This window comes from Armigeres subalbatus, chromosome 2 (assembly GCF_024139115.2).
Source record: "Armigeres subalbatus isolate Guangzhou_Male chromosome 2, GZ_Asu_2, whole genome shotgun sequence".
NCBI lineage: Eukaryota > Metazoa > Arthropoda > Insecta > Diptera > Culicidae > Armigeres > Armigeres subalbatus.
In genome coordinates, this window is record NC_085140.1 from 61,192,908 (window position 1) to 61,220,841 (window position 27,934).

Sequence of the window (27,934 nt, forward strand, 5' to 3'; positions counted from 1 at the left end):
CGCTAAATTGCCAATTTATTGATCATTTACAAAATGTGATGTTTCCGCTTTGAATCAACATCGGTACTCGCTCATTTCCATGCAAAGCTTTGCGCTTCGCAAAGCTCCGTTGCATGCCTCATCGGCCAATCAAGGTAGGCTGAAATCTTTCATATATCTCAACTTGTTTGCTGAGCGTCGTGCAACATTTTACGAGAGATGTTTCTCTTCACAACTTCAGAATCAGAACCGTTTTTTCGGAATATTTTATGAGAAAGAATCCTATCCAAAACATGATTGGTATTGGCTTATGAACACATTTAATTCTCTAAACAATAAATTGACGATTACAACGGTCAAGATTTACATTCAGTAATAAATCGAAGTCAGAGGGATGCTTCCTCTGGATCAATATCCATCATCTATTCTGAATAGATTGCAGACTAACACAAAACTTTACCAAGCTGTGCCAATAAACAAATTAACTTTTCTCCGAATTCCTACTTGTATTGTTTTTCTCTCTCTTCTGTGTCCATTTTGGCACAATGATTCGTTTGTTTCACTTCACAATTATCTCAACGTTCCTCACTAGCATTACTCGCTTATCGGGATTAAAGGTAACTAAGGCTTCTTAACAACTAGCAACTAAGATAAATTTAATCCAATTTTGACTTAAATCAAGCTAAACCAAAAAAATAATATTAACTTTCGTAACAATTTTGAGAATTTGAACACTTTGATTTACATGTTTGCATTGTCGACTAGTGCTCTTTGAAGCGAAACTTGCTAACTGTGAGGGGATTACAATGCTTAAACTCATACTTTTCCGCTACTAAAAAATGGAGGAGAGTTCCAGAAGGCAGTATACATTGGAAATTATATTATATTCGTTTGTTTGCTTTTTTTTTTAGAGTTTTGGATTGTAGAATTGGAGGCGTCCATTATCTTTTCGATCGATATCAACCCTAGCTTGCGTGGTGAATAAGCTCTTTCAGATCCATTCTACAGAGGGCTCCGAAACATTTCTTACTAATACTGTACAACGTTTTTTTTTTCATCTCCTATCTTTTTTGTTATCTCGATCGAGGCAGGACCAAGAGTGGATGTGACCGTTTAACCGGATCGACGACCGTACGGAGGGTATCTCCGGCTGGGATGTGGAGCGAAGCCGGTACCAACGATCATCTCTTGCAGCTCGCCAATCTGTCGCATTTTTTTCACCTGCTGGTGGACGTACGGGAGGGAAGCCAAAACGTAGCTTTCGATTTCACACTCGTTGCTTCCGCGCAGAATCCGGAAGCGACCATTTTCACCCCACCACGTGCCCCATGAGTTGACGGCAATCTGAATTGGAGAAATAAAAAGAACGGCGCCGTTAGTTATGCAACAGGTTGTACGTGAGTGAAGAAGAGAGAAGAGAGAGAATTTGTTTCAAAGCAAGATTAGAGAAAAAGAGAGATATACACGCTAATTTATTACAACGCAAAATGATTGAGTGGTTGAGGGCAATCAAAAATGATGATGGAAACTATTGTTTTGTAGCTTTTGAATAATACTAATACAAATCTATGAAGTCGAATGTTAAAAAATTCAGATAAAAGAAACCTATTAGTGAAGGCCTTGAAGATGCGACACTAAGCTCGAGGGGAACAAATTTCACTCAGTTCAAACTGACCTAACTAGATCTATCCTGGCGTGTTTACATTCAAAACAAAACGAGAGAGTAACTCACCCAGTACTTGCTGACTTCATAGCCATTGCGCTCCTCTCCCCAACCAATCAGTCGCACTGAGTGATAACCGGCTCGTTGATCAGCTGAAGTTGCGGCTGCCGAGTGGCGGTAGACACCGCCCCTGTACGAGAAAAAGTCGCGGTGGACGCGCATGATAGCTGCAAGGAGAAATTTATTGGTAATTGGATTCTAATACGGTCTACATTAGGCGCCCACCTTGTACGGGTCCATGGTTTTTAATTTCGATCATGATATCGGTTTCGTTGTTCAGACTGAAGGCCGGGCCCATTTTGTACATGTTGGTACGATCGACCTTGGTTGGCAGTTCACAGTTGGCAGTGATTAAAGTGTCCGAAGGGCGAATTTTACAAACATTGTGAGCCGAGATGTATGGATAGCACTCCTCGTTGACAGTTCTGGAATAGTCGAATCGATAAAGAAGACCAACGAACAAACAACGGCAGAAATGCTTACCCAACTTTGCGGAAGTAGTTCCATGCGGTATCCAAATGTCCTCCACTGCAACCCTGGCTTCGGCGCACGCAGGAAATGATCTGCTGAGGAGCCAGCCGCACAGTTTCACGCCCCTTCGATAGGATGGCAAAGCGATCGGAAGCGACCGATGCAGTCGAAATGGCCCACGAGGATCCGCACCAACCTGAAAATCACACAAACGAATAATTACTTACTGTTTCGCCCCTTTTCCACGCATCGGATCAACTCACCTTGATCTCTAACTTCTCCGATGAAACCGGGCCAGTAGTTGGTGGCATCGAAGTGCGACGGCAAATGATCCTGCCCGTTGGTCAGCCGGGTCATCGACTTGACCTTGATCTTCGGGTAGAACGTTCCCAGCCGCATCACTTTGCCTTCATCGTACTTGTGGCCCCACCATTCGCTGTAGTTGGTGGCCTGCCACCCGATCGACCGTTCCAGGTGGTGCAGCTGCTTCAACAGGTCGTTATCCACCAAGCAGAGATCATTCGTGCAGACTTTGTCCCCTTGACCGGTACATTTGCTACTCGTAAAATTCTGGTCACAAAGCATATTCGCGAAAGCAAGGTTGTATAAGGAATAGACTCACCAAGTGTTGCAGTTATCCACTACGGGAGGATCGAAAGGTGTAAACGATTGACCGTTATGCGAACAAGGTTCGTAGACTGGATCTGGTTGTATCCCCAAGCACACTTCTTCGTAATCTGGGCAACAATCGCCATGATCACCACGTTCACAGAATTCATCGCAGTAACAGAGAGTAGCTGAGGGATCGAAAAATTTACGTAAATGCAAATATTCAAATTTAATTTTGAATATCAACTCACTTGAGATTGGTTGCGAGCAGCCATCCTGTCGTTCATGGCAGCACTTGTCGTAGCGACGAGCCGCGCAATAAGGGCCAGGGTATTCAGCGCGGAAACGATTTGCTTCCACCAAACTGAACACCAGAAGGACGACAGCTAGTTTGAACATCTTTCCTCGTTATTGGATAAATCTGGAATGATACAGACAAAAATAGTGGAATGAGAGATGAGTCACTTTTGGTTCGTTGTGAAGGAAAAAAACACAAAATTAGCTCATATTGTTTGGTGTAGTGTACAGTTCCAAAACGGGCAGTCAAAGCAACGTTTCAAGTGGTGCTTCAGTTGAGAGTTCATGTAATTAGCTGTTTGCCAAAATTATGGTAAAAATTATTCGAATGGGTCAAGAGAGAAAGGGCAACGGTAAATATTTTTTTACAATGGAACGAGGATGATCACATCGATTTTTCCGCTATATCAGTGAAAATGACATCAGCGAGTAATAAGAACTAAGGCTGTAGTGATTCGAGCTAGAGAAGGGATTTAATCTGCAAACATTAAAGCAAAAACCGATGTAATCATTTCTATGTAATCTAAAAAGTCATATTTCAGTAAAGCTTCGGTGAGTCAATTTCCCATTACATTTTCGTATGCTTTGAAAATGTAAAATTCGGTTTACGTTTATCGAATCAGCACCACCATTCATGACACTGGATTTTAGCGTGTAAAGAGATTGAGTTCCCGTTGAAAAGCACAATGAGAGCATACCATCAGATTGACCAATGCACGGGACGGGTTAGTTATCGCCGCATGATATTGGATTTGTTTTGATGATTTTTTTATGCAAAAGATGTTTTTAATTTCGCGCGCGAAGCCGGTCTTGAACCAGCTGATGGTTTATACCACCGTGCTGCGTTGTTGTCTGCCATTGACATTGACTGACATTCTTCCCGTTCGTCGCACTGAGTTGGTATGACAGCCTGAGATTATGTCAGCGGTGATCTGAGCTGTGTTTGTGTATTTAGCACTTCTCGTGTTTGAAGCGTTCATCAGGTGTCGGTCCCATTCGCGGGAATGAAATCTGTAATGAAGTGCGAATCTTTTTTTTGCTTGTGAAATGGTAACACAGCGGAACATTTAAAATCATTACTGAAATATGTGTCAAAAAAAGCTGATAATGTCAAATTTCAATGTAAAACTAACTATTACAAAAATTTGTTGAATTGCACTTGCAATGGCAAATTGTGGAAAAATATAAACCAGATTATGGGACGGTCTAAGCCTATGACGCGTTTTGAGCTTAAGATCAATGGTCTTAGATTATCTAACAATTCTGAAATATGTGAAACATTTAATAATTTCTTCTCTAAAATTGGAATTAATCTCGCCAATATCATACCTAAGAGTAACTCAAATCCCTTTGCTTGCATAAATCGATTGAATCATTCCATTTTTCTGAGACCTGCTAATGAAATTGAAGTTATGGTAATCATAAACGAATTGGATGCAAATAAAAGTTGTGGCCCAGATAATTTTCCTACCACAGTCATAAAAAATAATGCAATTAAGTTTGCGAATATTTTAACATATCTTTTTAATCAAATTTTGGTACAAGGAATTTATCCACAGTGTCTTAAAGTAGCAAAAGTGACACCTGTATTCAAATCGGGAGATTCATCCGATCCTACTAATTTCAGGCCAATTTCTACCCTATCCGTTTTTAGTAAGGTTTTTGAAAAACTGTTAGTAAACAGATTAGTTAGCTTTATAAATAAACATAATATTTTTTATAAATATCAATACGGGTTTAGAAAGGGGTGCAGTACAACAACAGCGATAGTTGAACTCGTTGATTTTCTGGTCGGAAAAATTGAAAGTAAATGTACGGTTGGTGGCTTATTTATTGACCTCAAAAAAGCCTTTGACACGTTGAATCATGGCATACTTCTGCAAAAGTTGGAACTATATGGAATTCGTGGGGTAGCAAACAACATTATCCGCAGTTATCTATCTGATAGACAACAATATGTGGCCATAGAAGAAACACGAAGTTCATTATGTACTTGCAACATTGGTGTGCCTCAAGGCAGTAATATTGGACCTCTCTTGTTTCTAATTTATATAAATGATCTCGGTAACTTGCCCCTGGAAGGAATACCCAGATTATTTGCGGACGATACTTCTATATTCTATCCAAATCACATCACTCCGGCTATTATTGTTAGTATGAACAATGATTTAAGAATCCTATTGAGTTATTTTAACACAAATTTGTTGTCCTTAAATTTGTCGAAGACAAAATATATGTTGTTTCACTCTCCTAGAAAAAATATTCCCCTCACATTCGAATCCATTTATTGAGCAAACAGTGATCGAAGAAGTCACCCAATTTAAATATCTAGGTTTGACGTTTGACCCAATACTTTCTTGGGGCAACCATATAGACAATGTTCAAAGAAAAATTTCTTCATTGTGTGGTATTATGTACCGAGTAAGGCAATTTGTCCCTCGTCATGCACTTCTCAAATTTTACTTTGGATGCATACACACTCATTTTCAATACCTTATTATAGTCTGGGGCCATTCATGCAAATCAAAACTAAAAAAACTTCAAGTTTTACAGAATAGGTGTTTAAAAATAATGTATTCATTACCATTGTTGTACTCAACTTCTCAACTGTACACTGGTTTCTCGCACAACATACTTCCATTAAGAGGTTTATGTGAGTTACAATCATGCTTGTTTATATATGATTTAATTCATAATTCGGATATGCATCACAACCTTGTTTTACCCCCACGAACTCATGAACATAACACCAGACATGCAAATAATTTACTAAGATCTAGAGCAATAACTAAACTAGGGCAATCTCGAATATCCTTCTATGGTCCTTCTGTGTATAATAAAATTCCAGAACAATTAAAATCTCTCAACAATCGAGTTTTCTTTAAAACCAGATTGAAACATCACTATAAATCCAAAATCAATGTCTTTTTAAATTAAACGGTATCAACAGCCAGATAATATAACATTATTTAATTATGAATTATCACTCTACAAAATTAATGTTAATGTATAGCAGGTAAATTAGCCAACTTTTTTTTTGTTTTTCCGAATCTGGGATCCCTTCAAAGGAACAAATTTCCACTGGGAATCCCTTGTTTATTAATTTATTAAATTGAATATTTTGTTTTCATCGCTAACTTACACACACCATCTTATTATATGTTTTGTGTTTTGTCTTAATTTTTCTGATGAGTCCACTACCAGGGGGCTCATAACAGAGCTTTTTGGTGTGGGGGTTAGCGGCGGGCTCTTATATTAAAAAAAAAAAAAAAAAAAAAAAAAAAAACATGATTAAGACATACACGGGTTTCCGTGACAGCAGTGTGACAGGTTCTTAATGGGATAAATCGTTTGACAACGACTAGCTTATGTGACCAGATTGCTCTGGATCTCGTATTGATGGGCAGCCATGAAATCCACACTGTTAGAAGAAATCAGTTTATCGTTTCAATATGGCCTTATTCGACTAAATATTGAATGATTGAAAATCCTTTGTAACATCGATGCATTGTAATACAATGCTTTTATGGAATAGCTACTTAAACGAGCTCCGGGGTAGACCCTGCACTCGCTGAATGTGTCAGGGTGTCTACTCCCTGGAAAAACCTACAAAATCCTGGAATCCTCAACATGAACAAGCAAACTTTGAGGAGCCACATGAAACCTAAGAAACATTCGAGCCAGACTGCATAAGATACAAATTCTTCGATAAGTTACATCCTGCAGTACCTCACGGACAAAGTACACATGAAGCTGAAAACCTACAAAGCCCGGTGCCTTCCATGCATAATACAGGACATATACAAGACCAACCATAAGCTGGGCGTGGACAACTAAACCAGTTTGTGATAAGGAATGGCGTCACTGAAGCCGAAATTCGTTAAAACAATATCTTTTTCTTTATCTTTCCCATAATAAGAACAAAATAAATTCAATTTCACGCAAAAATGAATAACAAAGCTAGTTATTTTTGTGATAGTAATAGTAAATAGTAAAATAACAACACAATAAGTATTTATGATAATATCTAGAAAAGGATGATTTAAGTTGCTGCATTCGAATGACCTAATAATAACAAATCAAGTTTTACATTTCAAAATTGTTTATTTAGCTTTTGCTAACATATTGTTTGGATGAAATAACTGAAATTAAGTGTTCTTACTTATTGATACCATTAATTAAAAACTTAACAATTCAATGTTTGCACTGATAAAATATATTTTCATTTTCATTTTCATGATGTACAAGGGGGTCGCTCGCTGGGCCAAGTCACAAGTATGAATTTTCAGTTCATACTTTCCATAATACATCGTACCTATTGGGACGAAAATAGGCATCGCAACCTCCTTACACATGGGTGTTTTCGGTTTTGAACGATACACGGGAGGGTATCATAGCCTGGAGTAAAAGCATAAACTTTCAAAAATTCAATTGATAATGACCCGAAGTGCTGTTAAAAGAGATATTTAAGAATATGTATAGTATCATAAAAGTTTACCTTTGCTATGATGATAAGATTTGGTATGATGATTGGTTATGTCCATGTATGATTACGTATGTTGTGGGTTTTTATGTTAGTAATTGACTTGCATTTTTTCAGATTTTCATGGGTTTCATGATTCATCGAATCCTTCAAAAGTTGCTTCTTCTCCGTCGGAAAACCCTTATTCTGATATTCTAATATCATCTTCGCTATCCGTATCTAAAAAATCGTCGTCTTCTTCGTAGTCTGATTCTATCATTTCTTGGAACAGTTGTTTTGTTGCTTCCTTGAATTTGTTTTTGTTGTTGGCAGGCTCTTTCCAATAGTCCAGAGAACGTCCACTCCTAACAACATCTTGTCTTGCACAGGTTTTCCATGTAAAGCACGGCCTACCAATTTTCTTTTTCTTTGCAATTTTATATTTTTTATATTAATAATGATATAAATTTCAATGAATCGTTAGCTAAACTCTCGTAAAGTACGATATCGACGCAATGAAATATATCATTGCGTCGATATCGACCAATAATTTCATAAATGATCACCACCTTTATCCCTTTTTGTTCATCGAATCATCGGTATTTTGGCGTTTGTTTATCTCCGGAAGTTTATATTTTTGAGATAAAAATTTATTGAATGAAACGACATTAGCTTTTTGATTATGAAGGGATAGCCTTGTCGTCATGAATAACCATTTCACAAGGACATTGCCGGTAATTGATGTTTTGGCCAAAACTTTTGGGGTAAGGAAAATAATTCCCCTACATATTGATTTTATTTGAATGAAAATTATATGGGATAGAATGTTAATGCAATTTAGCTATTACCATTGAACTACAGTATTCTTTCTTCGAGTTTCGATTAACGATTAAGCAAATAAATAAATAAATAAAAATCTGCATAAAAGAAAACTCTCGATGTTCCTCTGAAGAACCTAAAATTAAAGTTCTTATCAAAAATTCTGACATATCGACAAAGTATAACGGTGAAAAATCATATCGTTTTAACCGTTTTAACGGTATCGATATTTTGGAAAAGATCCTTCGTAATTTTTGAGTAATTTAAAATTCTTTATGAAACGACATCGATCGCTACCGATGGTTCATAAGAAAACTTTTAAAATTGGATATGAAGAATTTTGAAGAAACTTAAAGAAATGGTTGGCAAGGATTGATTATTCATGTTGGCAAATGTGTTTTTGTTTTCTTTTGCATTTCGTAGTAGCTTGCTCCATAACGGGTGGGAAAAAAACGGAAGTTGCAAAGCGAAATCTCTCTTCTATGCTTTCACCATACATATCAGATTCGGACGACGAACACTTTACAGATTTTTTCAAATCGTCAACTATTCCGACTATTCACGATTAAAATTACGAAAAAAAATTATTGTAGCTGCGGATTGGGTTGACTTTGAAAAACGTGAAACGAGCGATGCAGATAATGAAATAATAAGCAAAGGGAATCATTGCAAGAAGATGTATCCTAGACGTCTCCTTTTCTCTTTACAATGGACACCATTTTCAAACGAGTTTCACAGTTCGATGGTATTAGGAATTTTTTGACGTAGGACTTTCGTCTTTCTTTACTATACTGGGTGTCATTTAGATATTTGAAAATCGAGAGCGTTACGCTGGAAGGGAAGATTTTGAACGTTACTAGCGCCTTTATCTTTCGATGGATTTTTAAGATTTATATATCAATCGACTCGGACACTCTCCAGCAATTTGCCTATTTCATTGAAACTTAAGAATATTAACGATAAGCTATTGAAAATTTCAATTTTTGCAAAGCCAGCAAAAAATTCATATGTTATTCTTATTGTTGTGATTTTTTTTTTCATCAGTAACCACGCATGTTAGCAAAAAAAAAGCAACGAAATCGGTGCTGTATTTCTTTGTCTGGAATACGGGACAGTTTCCCTAACATAGCACATTTTGCCCAAGTCTGAAATTTTTAATAATAGAATTTTTAAACTTCAAATACTATCATTAATAAGAACTCTATAAATGCTCTACATTTGCTTGTATAATTATTATTATTATTTCAGACTAAGGCCGAAGTGACCTGTGCGGTATGTAAGAGTCTTCTCCATTCGGCTCGGTCCATGGCAACACGTCGCCAGCCACGCAGTCTACGGAGGGTCCGCAAGTCATCTTCCACCTGATCGATCCACCTTGCCCGCTGTGCACCTCGCCTTCTTGTGCCCGTCGGATCGTTGTCGAGAACCATTTTCACCGGGTTATTGTCCGACATTCTGGCTACGTGCCCGGCCCACCGCAGTCGTCCGATTTTCGCGGTGTGAACGATGGATGGTTCTCCCAGCAGCTGATGCAACTCGTGGTTCATTCGCCTCCTCCATGTACCGTCCGCCATCTGCACCCCACCATAGATGGTACGCAGCACTTTCCTTTCGAAAACTCTGAGTGCGCGTTGGTCCTCCACGAGCATCGTCCAGGTCTCGTGTCCGTAGAGGACTACCGGTCTAATGAGCGTTTTGTAGATGGTCAATTTGGTACGGCGGCGAACTCTATTTGATCGAAGCGTCTTGCGGAGTCCAAAGTATGCATGATTTCCAGCCACTATACGCCTCCGAATTTCTCTGCTGGTATCATTTTCGGCAGTCACCAGTGAGCCCAAGTACACAAATTCTTCTACCACCTCGATTTCATCACCACCGATGCCAACTCGCGGTGGGTGGCTCACATTGTCTTCTCTTGAACCTCTTCCTATCATGTACTTCGTCTTTGACGTGTTGATGACTAGTCCGATCCGCTTGGCTTCCCTCTTCAGTCTGATGTAGGCTTCCTCCATCTTCTCAAAGTTACGTGCCATAATATCTATGTCGTCGGCGAAGCCAAATAGCTGGACGGACTTATTGAAAATTGTGCCACTCGTGTTAATCCCTGCTCTTCGTATTACCCCTTCCAAAGCGATGTTGAATAGCAGACACGAAAGACCATCACCTTGCCGTAACCCTCTGCGGGTTTCGAAGGGGTTCGAGAATGCCCCTGAAACTCGAACTACGCACATCACCCGATCCATCGTCGCTTTGATCAACCGTGTCAGTTTATCCGGAAATCCGTTTTCGTGCATTAGCTGCCATAGCTGGTCCCGATCGATTGTATCATATGCGGCTTTGAAGTCGATGAATAGATGATGTGTAGGCACGTTGTATTCGCGGCACTTCTGCAGTACTTGGCGAATGGCGAACACCTGGTCCGTGGTGGAGCGTTCGCCCATAAAACCCGCCTGGTACTGCCCCACGAACTCCCTTGCAATTGGTGCTAGTCGACGGCATAAAATTTGGGAGAGTACCTTGTAGGCGGCGTTCAGCAAAGTGATTGCGCGGTAGTTGCTACAATCCAGCTTATCGCCCTTTTTGTAGATGGGACACACGACACCTTCCATCCACTCCTGCGGCAAAACTTCCTCCTCCCAAATCTTGGTAATGACCCAGTGCAGCGCTCTAGCCAGTGCCTCACCACCGTGTTTATATAGCTCTCCTGGTAGTTGGTCAACCCCTTTGTTGTTCTTCAGCCGGCCAATCTCCTCCTGGATTTCCTGGAGATCCGGGGCCGGTAGAATTATGTCCTGCGCGCGTTCCCCTAGGTCCATCACCATACCGCCATCTTCGTCTGCCACATCGCCATTCAGGTGCTCTTCGTAGTGCTGCTGCCACCTTTGGATCACCTCACGCTCGTTCGTAAGAAGGTTCCCGTTTATGTCCTTGCACATATCAGGCTGTGGCACGTGGCCCTTACGTGAACGGTTCAACTTCTCATAGAACTTTCGTGTGTTATTAGTGCGGTACAGTTGCTCCGTCTCTTCACGGTCTCGATCTTCCTGCTGACGCTTTTTCCTCCGGAAAATCGAGTTTTGTCTGTTCCGCGCCTGTTTATATCGTGCCTCATTCGCCCTCGTGCGGTGTTGCAGCAATCTCGCCCATGCTGCATTCTTCTCTTCTACTAACTGCTCACATTCGCCGTCATACCAGTCGTTTCTCCGATCCGGGGCACCGTGCCAAGTGCAGCGGTTGCGGTGCTACCAATGGCGGATCGAATATCTCTCCAGCCATCTTCAAGAGACGCTGCGCCTAGCTGCTCTTCCGTTGGGAGTGCCACTTCCAGCTGCTGCGCGTATTCTTGGGCTAGCCTACCGTCTTGTAGCCGCCCAATATTAAGCCGCGGCGTCCGACTTCGACGCGTGTTGTACACCGTCGAGAGTTTTGAGCGCAGGCAAACTGCAACGAGGTAGTGGTCGGATTCAATATTCGCACTGCGGTAAGTGCGGACGTTCGTGATGTCGGAGAAGAATTTACCGTCGATTAGAACGTGGTCGATTTGGTTTTCCGTTTCTTGGTTAGGTGATCTCCATGTGGCCTTGTGGATATTTTTGCGGGGAAAGAAGGTGCTTCGGACTACCATTCCGCGGGAGGCTGCGAAGTTTATGCATCGTTGGCCGTTGTCATTCGATACGGTGTGCAGACTATCCGGTCCGATGACCGGTCTATACATTTCCCCACTTCCTACCTGCGCGTTCATGTCAACGATGACGATTTTGACGTCCCGCAGTGGGCACCCATCGTATGTCTGCTCCAGCTGTGCGTAGAACGCTTCTTTCTCGTCGTAGGGTCTACCTTCGTGTGGGCAGTGCACGTTGATGATGCTATAGTTGAAGAAACGGCCTTTAATCCTCAGCTTGCACATCCTTGCGTTGATTGGCTGCCACCCAATCACGCGTTGGCGCATCTTTCCCAGCACTATGAAGCCGGTTCCCAGCTCGTTGGTGGTGCCACAGCTTTGGTAGAAGGTAGCCGCCCGATGCCCGCTTTTCCACACTTTCTGTCCTGTCCAGCAAATCTCCTGCAGCGCCACGACGTCGAAGTTGCGGGGATGTAATTCATCGTAGATCATCCTGTCGCAACCTGCGAAACCTAGCGACTTGCAGTTCCAAGTTCCAAGCTTCCAATCGTGATCCTTTATTCGTCGCCTAGGTCTTTGCCGATTATATCGAGTCGCATTATCTCTTATATTGTTCGTAATTATTGGTTTTCCAGGCGGCTTATTGGGCCTGCGCAAACCTCCTGTCTCGCCGGAGGGCCGTCGTGTCAGGGCTGTTTAGCGTCCCACCTAACACCAGGACTTGGGCTTGTATAAATAAGGGCTTAATAGTTAGAAACAAAGAAATTCTAATTATGTACTTTATTATTAGTTTTATTTCCAGAAGTTTTGAATAAACAAATTGCTAATAATTCTACTCAGCATGGGAGTTGTCGTTTCCAATATCAATACCTATGATCAAACTCCATAGATCCAAAAGTTAGAAGTTAAATGTAAATACGTTACGTTTATACAAGTCCTACGTCTACTCGCGGTTATTTTAAAAACATTACCCATCGCTCGTTTTTTTGTTCAACAACTGTCGTTTCAAATATAGATTGATAATGTTCAATATAATTTTCTGCTTTTTATAGTTTTCAAGCAAATTATCAGTACACGGACAGATAAATCAACCCAAACTTTGAGTTCAATATACGCACTATTGAGAATATCGCAGAAAAAAATTACCCAATTTTGGGTAGTTTCCCCTTTCTTTCTCATGATTGTTGTCAAAACTAGAGCAAGATGCAAACACCTCACCGGGGTTGCTCAGCCCAATAACCCAAATTTGAGTAAATTCGATATTCTCAATTTTGAGTTGATCAAGGTCCGCTTTGGATAAATTAAACTCAGCTTTGGGTAAATTGTTTACATGGGATTAAAGGCAAACTACCTAATGCCAGAAATTGTAATTTTACTCAAATTTGGGTTATTGGCCCTAACCACGGTTTTGAGTGCAAACAACCCACTTTTGGGTAGTTTTGGTTTTCAGTGTATCGATACTCCCCGTTTATTAAACATTTTCAGCTATAGACCTACACTGTGCCACCAAAGTACTCTTTAATGGGTAAAAAAGTACCCATTATGAAGTAAAATAGTTCAACTCATTTAAAGAGTAAACAGCGTTTACTCATTAATGAGTAAACCGCATAAACGTCAAAACCAGGAGTATTTTTTACCCATTATGTGATTTTAAAAATTCGTAGAATGGGTAAAAATGATGCATTTTATATTTTATTTTCAGACTTAGTAATTGGAAGAGGAAGTGTGGTATAAATAATAGAGGTAAAGTAAAACCATCGAAATCATTGAAGAAAATCTAATTTATTATAATGTTTATTATTTGTCACTTTCTTTTTCTTGAAGCACTACAGCGGGTGACCGATATGATTATATTCTATAGTATACATATGCGTATTACTGTGAATCCTGCGAACGCCTTGTCATGTCCCTTGTCTTCCTCTGAGGTGCATTGCCCTAGTAAGCAAGTAACATATCGAATCGGGCGAGTTCAGTAAGCAGGATCTGATAGCAGCTGAAATTGAATCCGAAATCAAAACAGAACAGATGTTATCAAATTTATTTTAGGCTTACCTTTTCGAGATGACTTCCGAGATGCTTCTGCAAAACTATGCGATCCTTAACACCACCCGAGTCCCCGAAAAGACCTCGAACCGGCACTTACGAGTGCAGTTCGTTTTGGAAGAGGGCACATACTGACGCAGATCACGCTCGGGAGAAGCTGATTCCGCTTCGATAGCAGCTGGACATTTGATGATGCAATGGATATCACTTGTACAGCCAGCATACCCCCGGTGACATTAGCTTTGCATTCACCATTCGGAAGTCTTCTTCAAATACTGCAGTGTAATCAAAATCATGATGAAGGCCAATTTATTTCCTGTTCAATAACACAATTTGAAAGGATTCACAATTTAATTAATCTAAATTATCAAAAGAAATATGAATAAAACTTACCTTTTAGTTTAATTTCCGCAAAAGGAAAACAAATTTTCGCTGCGCTTCCACATCAAGTGCGTAACGTTTTCATTGCGCGTCAACTAAATTTTCACCCATTAATGGGTAAATATTCGGAAGTGTAAAATGGGCATAATTTACTCATAACAAGAAATTAAAAAATAACCATTATTTTGACAACTCCATATGTCGTCAAATAATGAGTATTTTTACCACATTAATGGGTAATGTCGAGTTCACAGTGTATAGGTCTGCGGTGACGTTTCATGACAACTAAAGTTGGGTCTGCACTGACATTCATATTTTGACGTAGGACTTACGTCTTTCATTACTATACTGGGTGTCATTTAGATTTTTAGAAATCGAGAGCGTTACGCTGAAAGGGAAGATTTTGAACGTTACTAGCGCCTTTATCTTTCGATGGATTTTTAAGATTTATATATCAATCGACTCGGACACTCTCCAGCAATTTTCCAACTTTATTGAAACTTAAGATTGTTAACGATAAGCTATTGAAAATTTCAATTCTTGTCAAGGCCAATAAAAATTTCATATATAATCAATCTCGTGCATTCCTAACACGGACATCAGAATGCACTGCCACGTGCCTTCGGATCCACCGCAAGATTTTATTTGTGCATAAAAGAAGCAGTGCCTTCCGTGTGCGAGTCATTACAGTTTGTGACAGCAGCGCGTACTGACGTGCTTTATGCTCGCGCATTTTTTCTCGCATTTTTTTACCTACACAGCATGCAGTCGCCAGTGGAAGAGCTCCCGGTGAGTCTGCGAGTTTGCGTGAAAAAAGAGTCGTGATGGTCGGATGCAGTGGTGTCGGTTACGATCGATGCAATCGCCCATCGCATCGCTCGGAGCTCACGGATAGACACCGATGATGCCTGACGCTGCGGTGGTGGTACTGGTGGATGAAGAATAATAAAAATAGCCCAGGGAATGTGATTGGTTTAATAATCCACATCATTCCGGGATGGGAATGAGTCATGGCATATGACTGACCATATGTTAAGTTGTGGTTGGTACTAAACGACAAGTACCTTAAAACATGGTTATACCACAGATAACAGATATTTAGGCTAGAACAAATTTTATTGAAAATCCTGTGTAAACTTTTGAATTGATATACGTTGGCCTACTACTGCCATCTACTCAACTGATTGCGGCAGTACATACGAACGCAGCTGATTAACAACCGTTGAACGCAGCCAATGCATTTGACAGCCGCATTTGCGCTGCGTTTTCAATAACAATGATTCTTGCGCCATCTCCAATCGATTGCCAAACGCGGTCCTAATTTAAAATACATTTGAATTAACGGTTGCGGATGTTTACACACGTATCGAATGCCAGCCTCAATATCTGTTATTTGTGGTTATACCATTACAGTTCTGATTCCTTAGCAAAAAAAAAGAACTACAATACTGATCAGTTCATAAGGGTTTAATAGTTGGAAATAAAGCGAAGCTAATTATGTATTTAAATGTTGGTTTTATTTCTAGAAGTTTTGAAAAAACAAATCGCTAATTATTCTACATAGTATGAATGTTGTCGTTTCCAATACCTATACCAATCAAACCTCATTAATTCAAAAGTTAAATGTAAATACGTTACGATTATTCAAGTCCTACGTCTACTCGCGGTTATGTTTAAAACATTACCCATTACTTTTTTTAAATCTGAATCTCCCTCCCAGCTTAGCACGTGTCCCATGAAATTGAGTCGACTGATGCGTATTTTGTTGTTTATTGTTTTGCCATTCAATTCTCGGACTGCCATATATTGTGACCAGGGATTCAATATTCGAGCAACGCCTAACAACATACCCTTTGTCATCAACAGAGCTTGCTACTGATAAACGCACCTTGCAACAAGCCTTTGTCAGAACCTGAACATAATATGACAAGAATCATTTGCCTTGCATGCTCTGATATTTCCGAGAATACGACGCTTTTTTTTGTAAACACAGTTAGATTCTCGAATAATTGCATGAAAGCAGAAACTACGATAGCATAAAACCGAAATTTGCTGTAGAGGAAATGCAAAATAACGGAATGGAAAGCTGGCAACAAAATTGTTTTCTTTCTCTTTCTCTTTGATCTTTGTCATTATTATCTCCGACAAAAACAAAGCTTTGTCGTAGGTTCCCTTTAGTCGCTTGTTTCGTATGCGCATCGAAGAAAAATTGATTCTCTGATTGTAAACCGTCTAAGACGAATTAAGTACTGTCCATTTAATTCCACCAGTTAATTTTCGTTATCTTTGCAGATACGTATTTCGACCACAACTGTGTGGTCGTCTTCAGTGTCTTGTGGTGGAATTAAATGGACAGTACTTAATTCGTCTTAGACGGTTTAATACATTCCACTAAAAGAGCTTAATATATTTTTCTCTCTGATTGTGATTCATGATATTCTTCATCTGGCTGGCTGCTCAAACTTTCTTGTTCGTGAGTGTTCCTATTTTCTTGCTCAGAAGATTCTCTGTTTTCATTGTGCTCTGTTTGATCCAATGTACTTAGGGATTTAAGCGCCATCAACATAGTGTTTTCCATTCTTCGTAGTGAGTTCCTGTTCTGTTTCAATAGCGTTGCAGCTTCCATGCTATAGGTTGCCACTGGAGTTATTAGGGAGTGATAAAGCTTTTTTGTGATATTCCATTGTAGTGGGTGATCTCTTAGAAAGTTGGATAAGCAGTGAAAGGCTTTATATGCTTTCTTAATTCGTTCGGCTGTAGTTTCCCTTCTTGATAGACTGCTCGTCATGTAAGCTCCCAGATGCTTTTATCTTTTCTTGCCTTATTGCATTGCTTTTGGAGAATCACGTTATGTCTATCTTTCAACAGTTCTTGATAATGTTTAACGTAATTTTTCGACGCTTCGGTTCTTCTGGGGGTCATTAGAGATGTGGGTTTTGGCAATATTTTATTTGCAGCTGTCGTGAAAGCGTTTGCTAAACCATTCCATTTTTCATCAGGGTTTCTAGTTAGTTCTCGTTGAAAAGTTTGTCTTGTGTCTTCGTTGTTTTTAAGTTCCTCTAGGTCAAGTCTGATTCGTTTGTTTTTGTTGGTGCTATATACAGGATTTTTCCAAACTGTTTTTTTTAATTCTTGGATTCAGTGTGGTCACTATCATTTTGTGGTCGCTCAGACAATTTGGGATGATGAATGCCTTTACAAGTGGATGTTCAAAGTTATTCATGACAGACATGAGAATATGGTCAATTTATCAATCGCTTTTTCGATTGAACCAAGTTACACGCACGGGGCCCTCCTTAGCCGTGCGGTAAGACGCGCGGCTACAAAGCAAGACCATGATGAGGGTGGCTAGGTTCGATTCCCGGTCCCGGTCTAGGAAATTTTCGGATTGGAAATTGTATCGACTTCCCTGGGCATAAAAGTATCATCGTGCTACCTCATGATATACGAATGCAAAAATGGTAACCTGGCTTAGAAACCTCACAGTTAACAACTGTGGAAGTGCTTAGTGAACACTAAGCTGCGAGGCGGCTCTGTCCCAGTGTGGGGATGAGGGGGACTTCGAGAATGTCAAATAGTTTTTTAATCTGAGACAGTGAATCAGATTTTTCAGTTCAATACCATTAGTGTTGCAGTGAGTTCAGTGCGTGATCTCTCTTGTTTCGGACAGCAGAACGATCGCGCGGTCGGTCGAATTATTGTGTTCTGCATTGCGCGGCCGGCAATAAAATTAATCAGTTCAGTGCGTGATACTTGTTTCGAAGCGGGCTTGGTAGTCATATGGCTACTGCTTCTGCCTCATACGCAGGAGGTAGTGGGTTAAATCCCAGGTCCGTTCCATTCTCCTACTTTGTATCTTTCTCTTTATTTCTCATGTTCTAACAATCGCTAGAACTGGAAATGGACTTCCATACCGTTTCCATTACTATTCCTATACCTTCAACTTGAGTATTCTAACAGTAATCTGCTAGAATCGGAAATGAACTTATATAGCTCGTTTCCTACATCCAATTAGAAATTCCATCAGTTACCTTCTCCTATCTATCACATTGGCAGCTCGTTAACCAAGACGGACCTCTGCCTCTCCAACCTAACCCAGAAATTCCAACAAATTCCGCATGAACTCGTGGCAAGTGCAGAGGTATATTCGGCTTGCAGTGGGCGAGTGATTGCATCATCATTTCCTCCCCCTTCCCTACATTGACTTGCATTCTGACGTGGCAGGCGCCAGTATGACCTAACAAATGAGATCACCAGTACTTGTACATTGAAGATGTGTGCTAGTCCCAAGCAAACATCTGTTGGTTCCCTGTGCAATAACAGCTGATCTGGTCATAATGGAGTAGCAACTACGAGCAGTCAATCAAGCTCAAGCTCAAGCTCAATACCATTAGTGTTGCAGTGTTGATGAAGGAGGTTTGGCCCGATTCTTTTCCTATCATCATCTGTCAAGCTTTCAGTTCCTATGTGTGCATTAAAGTCGCCCAATATTGCTATTTTATCCTGTAGGTTTATTGGCAGGCTTAATGTGTACTGGGTTATTGTAGCAAATTCCCCGGTTTGTTGCGTATGTAGCGATAAACAGTATTGTTTGGTCCATCACCTGACATAGATATGATAATGAATTGGGACTGATTTTCTTGAATTTTTCTTCGGTGTGTTTTGTCTTGTGTACCACTATTGCTGTTCCACCTCCTTCCCGCTGTCTTGATTCATCATTGTTCACGTTATACCATATATAGTTATTGGTTGACATGGTGCAATTTGGCATGCGTGTTTCTTGAATGGCTGCTATTTGGATTTGTTGGTTAATCAGAGCATCGTCCACCTGGCTTCTTTTTTCACTGGATGTACATCATCTTACATTCCAGCTAGCGAACTTGAAGTTTTTCTCAAATATTGCGTTTGAACCATCACTTGGAGAACCCGTAGCATAGCTGCGAATGCTGATTTGCGAAGAGTCGACCCTGGGATGCATTTGCCACTCTTCGGCGGAGTTGATAGGAGCGTTGAACGTACGGATTGGGTTCGCTGTAATCCCTGTTGCAGGCATATTGTTATTGTTTATTTTTTGTACAACACTGTTGTAGTGATTACGAATTGAACTTGCTCTGGCACGTGTCGACAATTTATAAGCAAGCTTAATTATTCCGTTTAGTGGCGTAGCCACGGGGTGGTTTTGGACATAAAACCCTTCGGATCGTTACGCAATGATGGGTTGTTCGCGATTATATTTCCGATGTGTTTGTTAATCATTTTTGCCTTTCCCATAGCGATTCCAACGGAATCCTGAAGAATACGCCGTCTTTCGTATAAGCGATCTGGAGTAAAACAATATTAAATAAACATAACTCATAACTAAAACAATACTATTTTACCTTTCATATATTTGACTTTTCCCGGTTCAAGCTGGCTGGTATTATGGTCAGCAGGCTCTTTGCCTCTTGCCCCTGCATCTTTGCTGCGTCCCTTCGGGTTGTTGGATGGTCTACCTGTGGCAGTCGCATTACCAACTCCAGTTGGGAACAAATGGAAGAGCAACTCCTTGACAAACAAATAGTCGCTATCTTCGGAATTCTGCGAAACACTTAGCAACCATTCGGCGTTTGGATATCCAATAACTTCAGTAAAAGTTAAATCTTCCTTCTTCTGTACCAAAGATTCTTGTAGAAGCATATTTAGAGATCGTAGTCTAGTGTTCTCTTCCTGAAGTATTTTTTTCGTCTTCTTTTCAATCACGGCTCGTAGTTCGTCAATTAATTCTGGAGATGTCATGCGCCTTTTATTTCCTAGCAAAATCCCTCGGACAAATCTTCTGTGCTGGAGGTAGATGAAGTGCTGCTACTCTGTGCATCAGTTTCACGAATTGATTGCGAGACAGCTGATATGATGAACCTATAAGATGACGGCGTGTCGAAAATTCCCCTTTCAGATGTGCGACAATTATTGGTTCTGGCTTGTTTCTTCAAAATTGATCCATCGTCACTCGACGCCACCGAAACGATGTTGTTTATCTCAGGACCATTTATCATTTCGCTCGATGAGTCGTAATTATTTACCGCTTTCGTATCGATGATGCTAGCACTCGCTAGCCATTGTAACTTGGTGTCAACGGAATTAATTGGCTGACTTTTGGGTCGCTTTTTGTATTCGTCGACCGACTGTTTTTCACCTGCGTAGTAAATGATTTAAGCGATCCTTTAGTCACAACCGGAACAACGCCGCTAATAGCATTCGGATTGGCACATAAACGTTTCGTTTCTGCCTCCTCCTGTTGTTTTTTTTTCATCTGGAAGGTTAGGTTAGATTTAATTTTTGTAAATGAAATTCACAATCAGACCATTTTTCCAAGACGTCTCATATTCGCAGCGTTTGCTTTTTTAGCTGCAACTAATTGCATTCGAGTTATTCGCGGACGGCTCATTTCAAACAAACTTTTCACTTCTTTGAAAATAATTAAACAAAAAAGCCCGACAGCGGCAGACTAACTTTTGCAACAAATGGTATGTCGATGGAGAGTTGTCATGGTTTATACACTGCACTGTAATACGCAATGCATTGAAACAAGGTATATCTTCCCTAGCATGAAGCAAAGATATGAACTAAGATTATGTTTTCGTATGTATTTGTGTGTGTGGGGAGGGAAGAGGCGGGACTAATAGCCCTCCTTTATTGATTATAAGAAAACTGCTTTCCGGCGCGCGCGTGGTATTTCATTTGAACTACTTAATCTCGTTTATTTTATTTTTTTTTTTACATTATTTTCAACATTTCAAGTAGGTGGCCACTTTATCTTTGATTTTATTTGAATAGCAATAAATAGCAATTTGGTAATCTCGAGCTCGTTCAGTAGCCGCTAGGTTGCGAAGGCCGACGGAGGTCCTTCGTAACTTAGTTGGTTAAAGCACCAGTCTAGCGTACTGTAGGATCATGGGTTCGAGTCCCATCGAAGGGAAAGTGGTTACCTCCAATACATTTTCCAAATCAATATCTTCCACATAACGTACATATATGTACATATACACAACCTTCTGATTTTTCTTCTAAACCATTTCTCATAATGGAGTTAGTCAATGCTCTTTACCATACAATATTGTGTAGAGTTGATAAAGCCTATGGAGAGTGCCCAAAGCATGACGTGAAAATTATTATCGGAGACGCTAACGCTCAGGTCTTTAGAGAGGACATTTTCCGTCCCATAATCGGTAGGGAGAGCCTTCACTCCGCTACCAATGACAATAGCCTACGGCTAGTAAATTTCACTGCTGCCAGAGGGATGGCCGTAAATAGCACCTGCTTTGCACGAAAGAATATCCGAAAGCACACCTGGAGACACCCAAATGGTTAAACTTGCAACCAGATAAACCATGTTCTGGTGGATGGGCGCCATTTCTCGGATGTTAACGATGTGCGGACATTCAGAGTTCCGATCATTGACTCTGATCATTAGCTCGTCGTTTATTCGATCACGGTTTTCATCTGTATCGAACTAAAGGATAAGTGCGATCAACGTTAGCGACAACATCAACGATCTATGAGAGTCGATCCATGGAGCGGTGAGCACAACAGCACAAGAAGTGGTAGGCACTGCACAGAGGCAACCCAGGGCGGGTTGGTTCGATGTGGAGTATCAGAGAGTGACAGACGAGAAGAACGTTGCCAGAAGCCGGATGTTGTTGTCGGGTACCTGATTGAATAGAGATCGGTACAAGGAAGCATGAGCAGCCGAAAAACGAACGCACCGCAGGAAGAAGCAAGAATATGGAGAACAAATGATTAGCGAGGCGCAGGAAAAATATGGAGCAGAATAATATGCGGAGGTTTTATGAGTCTGTCAATGGCGTGCGGCCATCAACCGTCATGTGCAACGACCAACAAGGGAATTTGCTTACAGATAAAAGTAATGGGTAATGTTTTAAACATAACCGCGAGTAGACGTAGGACTTGAATAATCGTAACGTATTTACATTTAACTTTTGAATTAATGAGGTTTGATTAGTATAGGTATTGGAAACGACAACATTCATACTATGTAGAATAATTAGCGATTTGTTTTTTCAAAACTTCTAGAAATAAAACCAACATTTAAATACATAATTAGCTTCGCTTTATTTCCAATTATTAAACCCTTATGAACTGATCAGTATTGTAGTTCTTTTTTTTTTGCTAAGGAATCAGAACTGTAATGGTATAACCACAGATAACAGATATTGAGGCTGGCATGCGATACGTGTGTAAACATCCGCAACCGTTAATTTAAATGTATATTATATTAGGACCGCGTTTGGCAATCGATTGGAGATGGCGCAAGGATCATTGTTATTGAAAACGCAGCCCGAATTCGGCTGTCAAATGCATTGGCTGCATTCAACGGTTGTTAATCAGCTGCGTTCGTATGTACTGCCGCAATCAGTTGAGTAGATGGCAGTAGTGAGCGAACGTACATCAATTCAAAAGTTTACACAGGTTTTTCAATAAAATTTGTTCTAGCCTAAATATCTGTTATCTGTGGTATAACCCTGTTTTAAGGTACTTGTCGTTTAGTACCAACCACAACTTAACATATGGTCAGTCATATGCCATGACTCATTCCCATCCCGGAATGATGTGGATTATTAAACCAATCACATTCCCTGGGCTATTTTTATTATTCTTCATCCACCAGTACCACCACCGCAGCGTCAGGCATCATCGGTGTCTATCCGTGAGCTCCGAGCGATGCGATGGGCGATTGCATCGATCGTAACCAACACCACTGCATCCGACGATCACGACTCTTTTTTCACGCACACTCGCAGACTCACCGGGAGCTCTTCCACTGGCGACTGCATGCTGTGTAGGTAAAAAAATGCGCGAGCATAAAGCACGTCAGTACGCGCTGCTGTCACAAACTGTAATGAATCACACACGGAAGGCACTGCTTCTTTTATGTACAAATAAAATCTTGCGGTAGATCCGAAGGCACGTGGCAGTGCATTCTGATGTCCGTGTTAGGAATGCACGAGATTGATTATATATGAAATTTTTATTGGCCTTGACAAGAATTGAAATTTTCAATAGCTTATCGTTAACAATCTTAAGTTTCAATAAAGTTTGAAAATTGCTGGAGAGTGTCCGAGTCTATTGATATATAAATCTTAAAAATCCATCGAAAGATAAAGGCGCTAGTAACGTTCAAAATCTTCCCTTTCAGCGTAACGCTCTCGATTTCTAAAAATCTAAATGTCACCCAGTATAGTAATGAAAGACGTAAGTCCTACGTCAAAACCGAAGTGGCTGCCAGGTGGAAACAACACTTCGAGACTTTGTTGAGTAGTAGAAGTGACGGTGCATCGGTTAACAGAATAAATCTAGCTTAACTTTTCAAAAGGACCTAAGTAACATTTTTTTCATTAATTAATTTGAATAGTGCAATGAACAGACCAACATGAAAGCTTTTGCAATACTTAAAATTATTCAAAAAATGTTTCTTAGGTTTTTTTGAAAAGTTAAGCGAGAAATATTAGCGACGATGGACAAGCTGTGGAGTCGCCTACACTAAATGAGGTTAGAAAAGCTATTAAAGAGCTGAAAAACAATAAGGCTGCGGAGACAATAAGGCTGCGCTACCGGCTGAACTTCTCAAACATGGCAGTGAGCAGCTTTATGAAATTCTGCATCATATTATGTCGAAAATATGGGAAGACGACGTATTGCCTGCTAGCTGGTTAGACGGCCTCATTTGATCTCTCTTTTTAAGAAATGGCACAGACTGGAGTGCGCCAATTACCGAGGAATAACTCTTTAATTCGGCGTACAAAATAATGTCCCGTATTCTGTTCAATAGATTGAGACCGCTTGAAGGGTACTTCGTCGGCGAATACCAAGCAGGTTTGCGTGTGGGCCGATCAATGACCGATCAATTGGTTACCCTGAGACAAATCCTTGATAAATTCCTGGAGTACAACGTGCAGACACATCATCTGTTTTTTTTATTTCAATGCGGCGTATGATTCAGTGAAACGGAATGAATTATGGGAATTTTTTATCTTTACGTCTTTCTTTTTTTCAGCCCGAGGCTGGCTCGTCTCCATGGCAAATTATGCTAGAACTTGGTTTTCCGGCGAAACTATTACGGCTGATTCCTATAATGTTGGACGGATCGAAGTAAAGTGTAAGGGTTGCGGATGAAATATCGACGTCATTTGTTACCTTAGATGGATTAAAGCAGGGTGATGCACACTCGAATCTACTGTTCAATATAGCGCTCGAGGGAGCGATTAGAAGAGCTGGTGTGCAAAGAAGCGGTACTATTATCACAAGATCGCATATGCTCCTGGGATTTGCGGACGATATCGATATTATCGGGATTGATCGCCACGTGGTGGAAGAGGCTTTTGTACCTTTTAAGAGGGAGACAAGGGCTTATCACGGACTTCGTAACCAGCTGAAGTCCCGTGGCCTGCAAACGAAAACAAAACTCGCCCTTTATTCTACTCTGATTCTTTCGGTGGCTTTATACGGCCATGAAACATGGACGTTAAAGGAGGCTGATTGGAGAGCTTTCGAAGTGTTGGAGCGTAAGGTTTTGCGGACAATTCTCGGCGGCCTCGGCGGTAAACAGGAGAACGGTATCTGGCGGCGTCGCATGAATCACGAGTTGTACCAGGTGTATAAATGGCTGAATATGATTAAGCTTATACAACACGGCACTACGTTGTATACGGTGGGCTATGGTGGGCTGGTCACGTTTGGTCGTTTGCCGGAAGAACGTCAAGCGAAGATAATATTTAGTAGAGAACCCGGAAGAGTCCGCAGGCTTCGTGGAAGGCCGCGTACACGATGGCTTTTTGCAGTTGAAGAGGACCTGAGGGTGCTCAATGTTCAGGGGGGGAATTTTCTCATGAGATTCTGCGAAGTTTGAGGTGTCGGAAGGCCGATTTATTTCGTGGTTCTATGATGGCCTTTTGTACTCCATGTTACAGGCTTCTGGAACCAATTCCGTGCAAAGTGGCCAGTTTTACCCTACCAAAAAACTAAAATGTTTCCTAGATTACTTAATCTCATAAGTAGAAGAGATGTTTGAGGCGTCGAAAGACTAACTTCTTTTATAGTTTTATTTTGGCCTTTTGTACCGGAAATTCCGGGTTTCCGGAGCTTGTTCCCAGTTTTATCCTACTAAGGAGCCAAGGCGTTTTCTAGTTTACTCATGTGATTCTGAGAAGTTTGAGATGTCGGAAGACTAGGCTGACCAGTGACCATACGTACCGTATTTAACGGGACAGTCCCGTTTTTTAGACCTTATTGGGCTGTCCCGTCGTAATCTAAAAAAATCTCAATTTGTCCCGTTTTTTCATCGATTTGCCCAAAGAGCTCCAATATATTATTCAATATTTTAGGTAGGAATCTAAAACCAAATACTAAGAAAGTGGAAGAAACCCATCAAAAAAGTTTAAGATGTTATTAGTGTTGCTTTTAAAAAAATCTGTCTATGTCATTTTGGATTTTACATAGATCGACTTTTCTTAAGGTTTTTAACAGTTACTGACAACAGGTGACAATGGGAGATTTTTTTATACACTTTCATTTTAATGACTTTTTTTCTGTTTATTCCGGACGTATTAAAATTTGGCCAATTTCGTCAGTGGATTGAACGGAATCGGTAGCTTGGTAGGCAAGTATATCCGGAAAATCAGGTCATGCCTCAACGTCAATAAAATGAAGCGCAAGGACAGACTTTCCAATTCCCAGATTAAGTTCATTTTCGTTTTTTTCTTGCGAAGTAGGAAATTCTATTTTTTTTTTTTAATTTGCTTTACCACATATTTTTCAATTGTTCGAGTCGAATCATTGAGAATCATTCAAAGTATTTCTGAATAATACTGAATATTTCGAAAACATCCATTGTAAAAAAAACGACGACATTAAAAAATAGTTTATAAATCAGCTGACCAAAATCGAGTTTCAGGCAAACCGATAATTTGTTCGGATTTCGGTCCTCACGTACTTTAAGGCTAGTTTACAGATCATGAGCTTGTCTGAAATTTTCGCTTCTATATGTGGGCAAGATTTATTTGATTCCGTTGTAGAAAATAGAATTTCGGCCTGTTTTAAAATATAATCCGGCGGAAATCTCCGAGATTTCGAGCTGTAAACCAGCCTACACATTAGGATTTATTTTATAGTATGATTCCCGCCTTTTTGGAAGCGATGGACAACGCCAACCATATTTATGGAAACAGTTGAAATAACATTTTATTAATGTTCTTTCCTTGTTGAGATTCTTGTTATTCTTCTTATCCGCACATTTTTCCTCGCTTTTATTCATTAAAAAGGGTTTTAGCACGGGAAATCAATTATCCCAGCCTATTACTCTTTTTGAATTTGTCTTGACATATTTTTGTTCTTACATTTTTTTTATCTCTCTAATGCCCAGCCGGCTTTAGAGAGTACTTTGACATTTTTTTTATTATTTTAAATTGTTCAGGGTTGGAAAAGTTTCTGATGTTGGTCAGTAATAAAGTTCTTAATGCATGTTTGAGAGTGAATTAAAATAAAATTTTAAAATTCCACAATCAAAAAAAATATATTTTTATATATATTTTGAAAAATGTTTACCCCATCCAATGCGTACTCTTTTCCCACCGGTGGGGTAAGAATACGCATTTACCCAATCATGTGCTTTAAGTATATGTTAACACAAATAAGAGTTAATAACATTTAATTGATTTTTAATGAACATTTATTAGGAAATGTTTAGATTAAGTAACTCTTAAAGGGAGAGGGGGTCCTAGAAATGTGAACTTACATACGAAAAACCATTGTTTTTCGTTATATACAAAAAACTACAGAGGTAAAAATATATCAGGTTTCACGTGGCGTAAACAAAGGAATAATCTTCTAGAAAATATTTGGATCGTCATACATCTAGCAACCCCTCCCAGCTAAGCGTTGCGTAATTTATGGACGTTTCTTTTGATTAAATGAAATTATCATTTAGATGAAATTGTGTTTTCGTACTATGTTTAGGTGTACAACAAGTCCTAGTACAATTTCATTATGTCGCTTCAGTGCTTTGTTCGCTAAGTCCTTTTTAACACCAAATTACTTCAACTTATCCCTAAAACTTGTGATAATTTCCGATTGCTGTCCCTTTTTCTCAGTTGTGGCTCTTCGCGCTTTGGAGGAAGTCTTATTTCGGCCGGAGATACGGGTTTGACATCAAAACTTGAAGATTCACATGCGTAATCTTGCCCCACCCGTTCCTGCGTACTTTTATCCCACAGTCCCAAAATTTATTCAAGTAATGGTTTTTACTTCTAGAAAATCCAACCGGATTGGTGTTCTGCACCATAAAGTACTCTATACAATAGGTTATTGGAAATGGTATAATGTTCACCTGATTGAACGTATATATGGTAATGAAATACTAGTTGCGGAAAAACAATTATTTTTAGCAAAATGGCAAAAAATTATCTAACTTCATATCTCCCTTGTTATTTATTCAAATCGTTCACAATTACATATGATAATAGTTAGCCAGAATTCC

The 27,934-nt window shown here is 40.0% G+C and overlaps 1 protein-coding gene across 1 annotated transcript in view; it reads right to left on the reverse strand.

The window, feature by feature from the left end:
• Positions 1–276: 276 nt before the first annotated feature.
• LOC134208731 (uncharacterized peptidase C1-like protein F26E4.3) overlaps positions 277–27,934 on the reverse strand; it is a 41,084-nt gene continuing 13,426 nt past the window's right edge. Inside the window, exons 2-8 of the mRNA XM_062684588.1 lie at positions 3,034–3,203; positions 2,796–2,970; positions 2,437–2,729; positions 2,186–2,369; positions 1,928–2,127; positions 1,712–1,869; positions 277–1,323 (exon numbers count right to left, since the gene is read on the reverse strand). Of these exons, the coding sequence (XP_062540572.1) occupies positions 1,093–1,323; positions 1,712–1,869; positions 1,928–2,127; positions 2,186–2,369; positions 2,437–2,729; positions 2,796–2,970; positions 3,034–3,181 (1,389 nt within the window). The 5' untranslated portion in view covers positions 3,182–3,203 and the 3' untranslated portion in view covers positions 277–1,092. The remainder of the gene's footprint in view (positions 1,324–1,711; positions 1,870–1,927; positions 2,128–2,185; positions 2,370–2,436; positions 2,730–2,795; positions 2,971–3,033; positions 3,204–27,934) is intronic.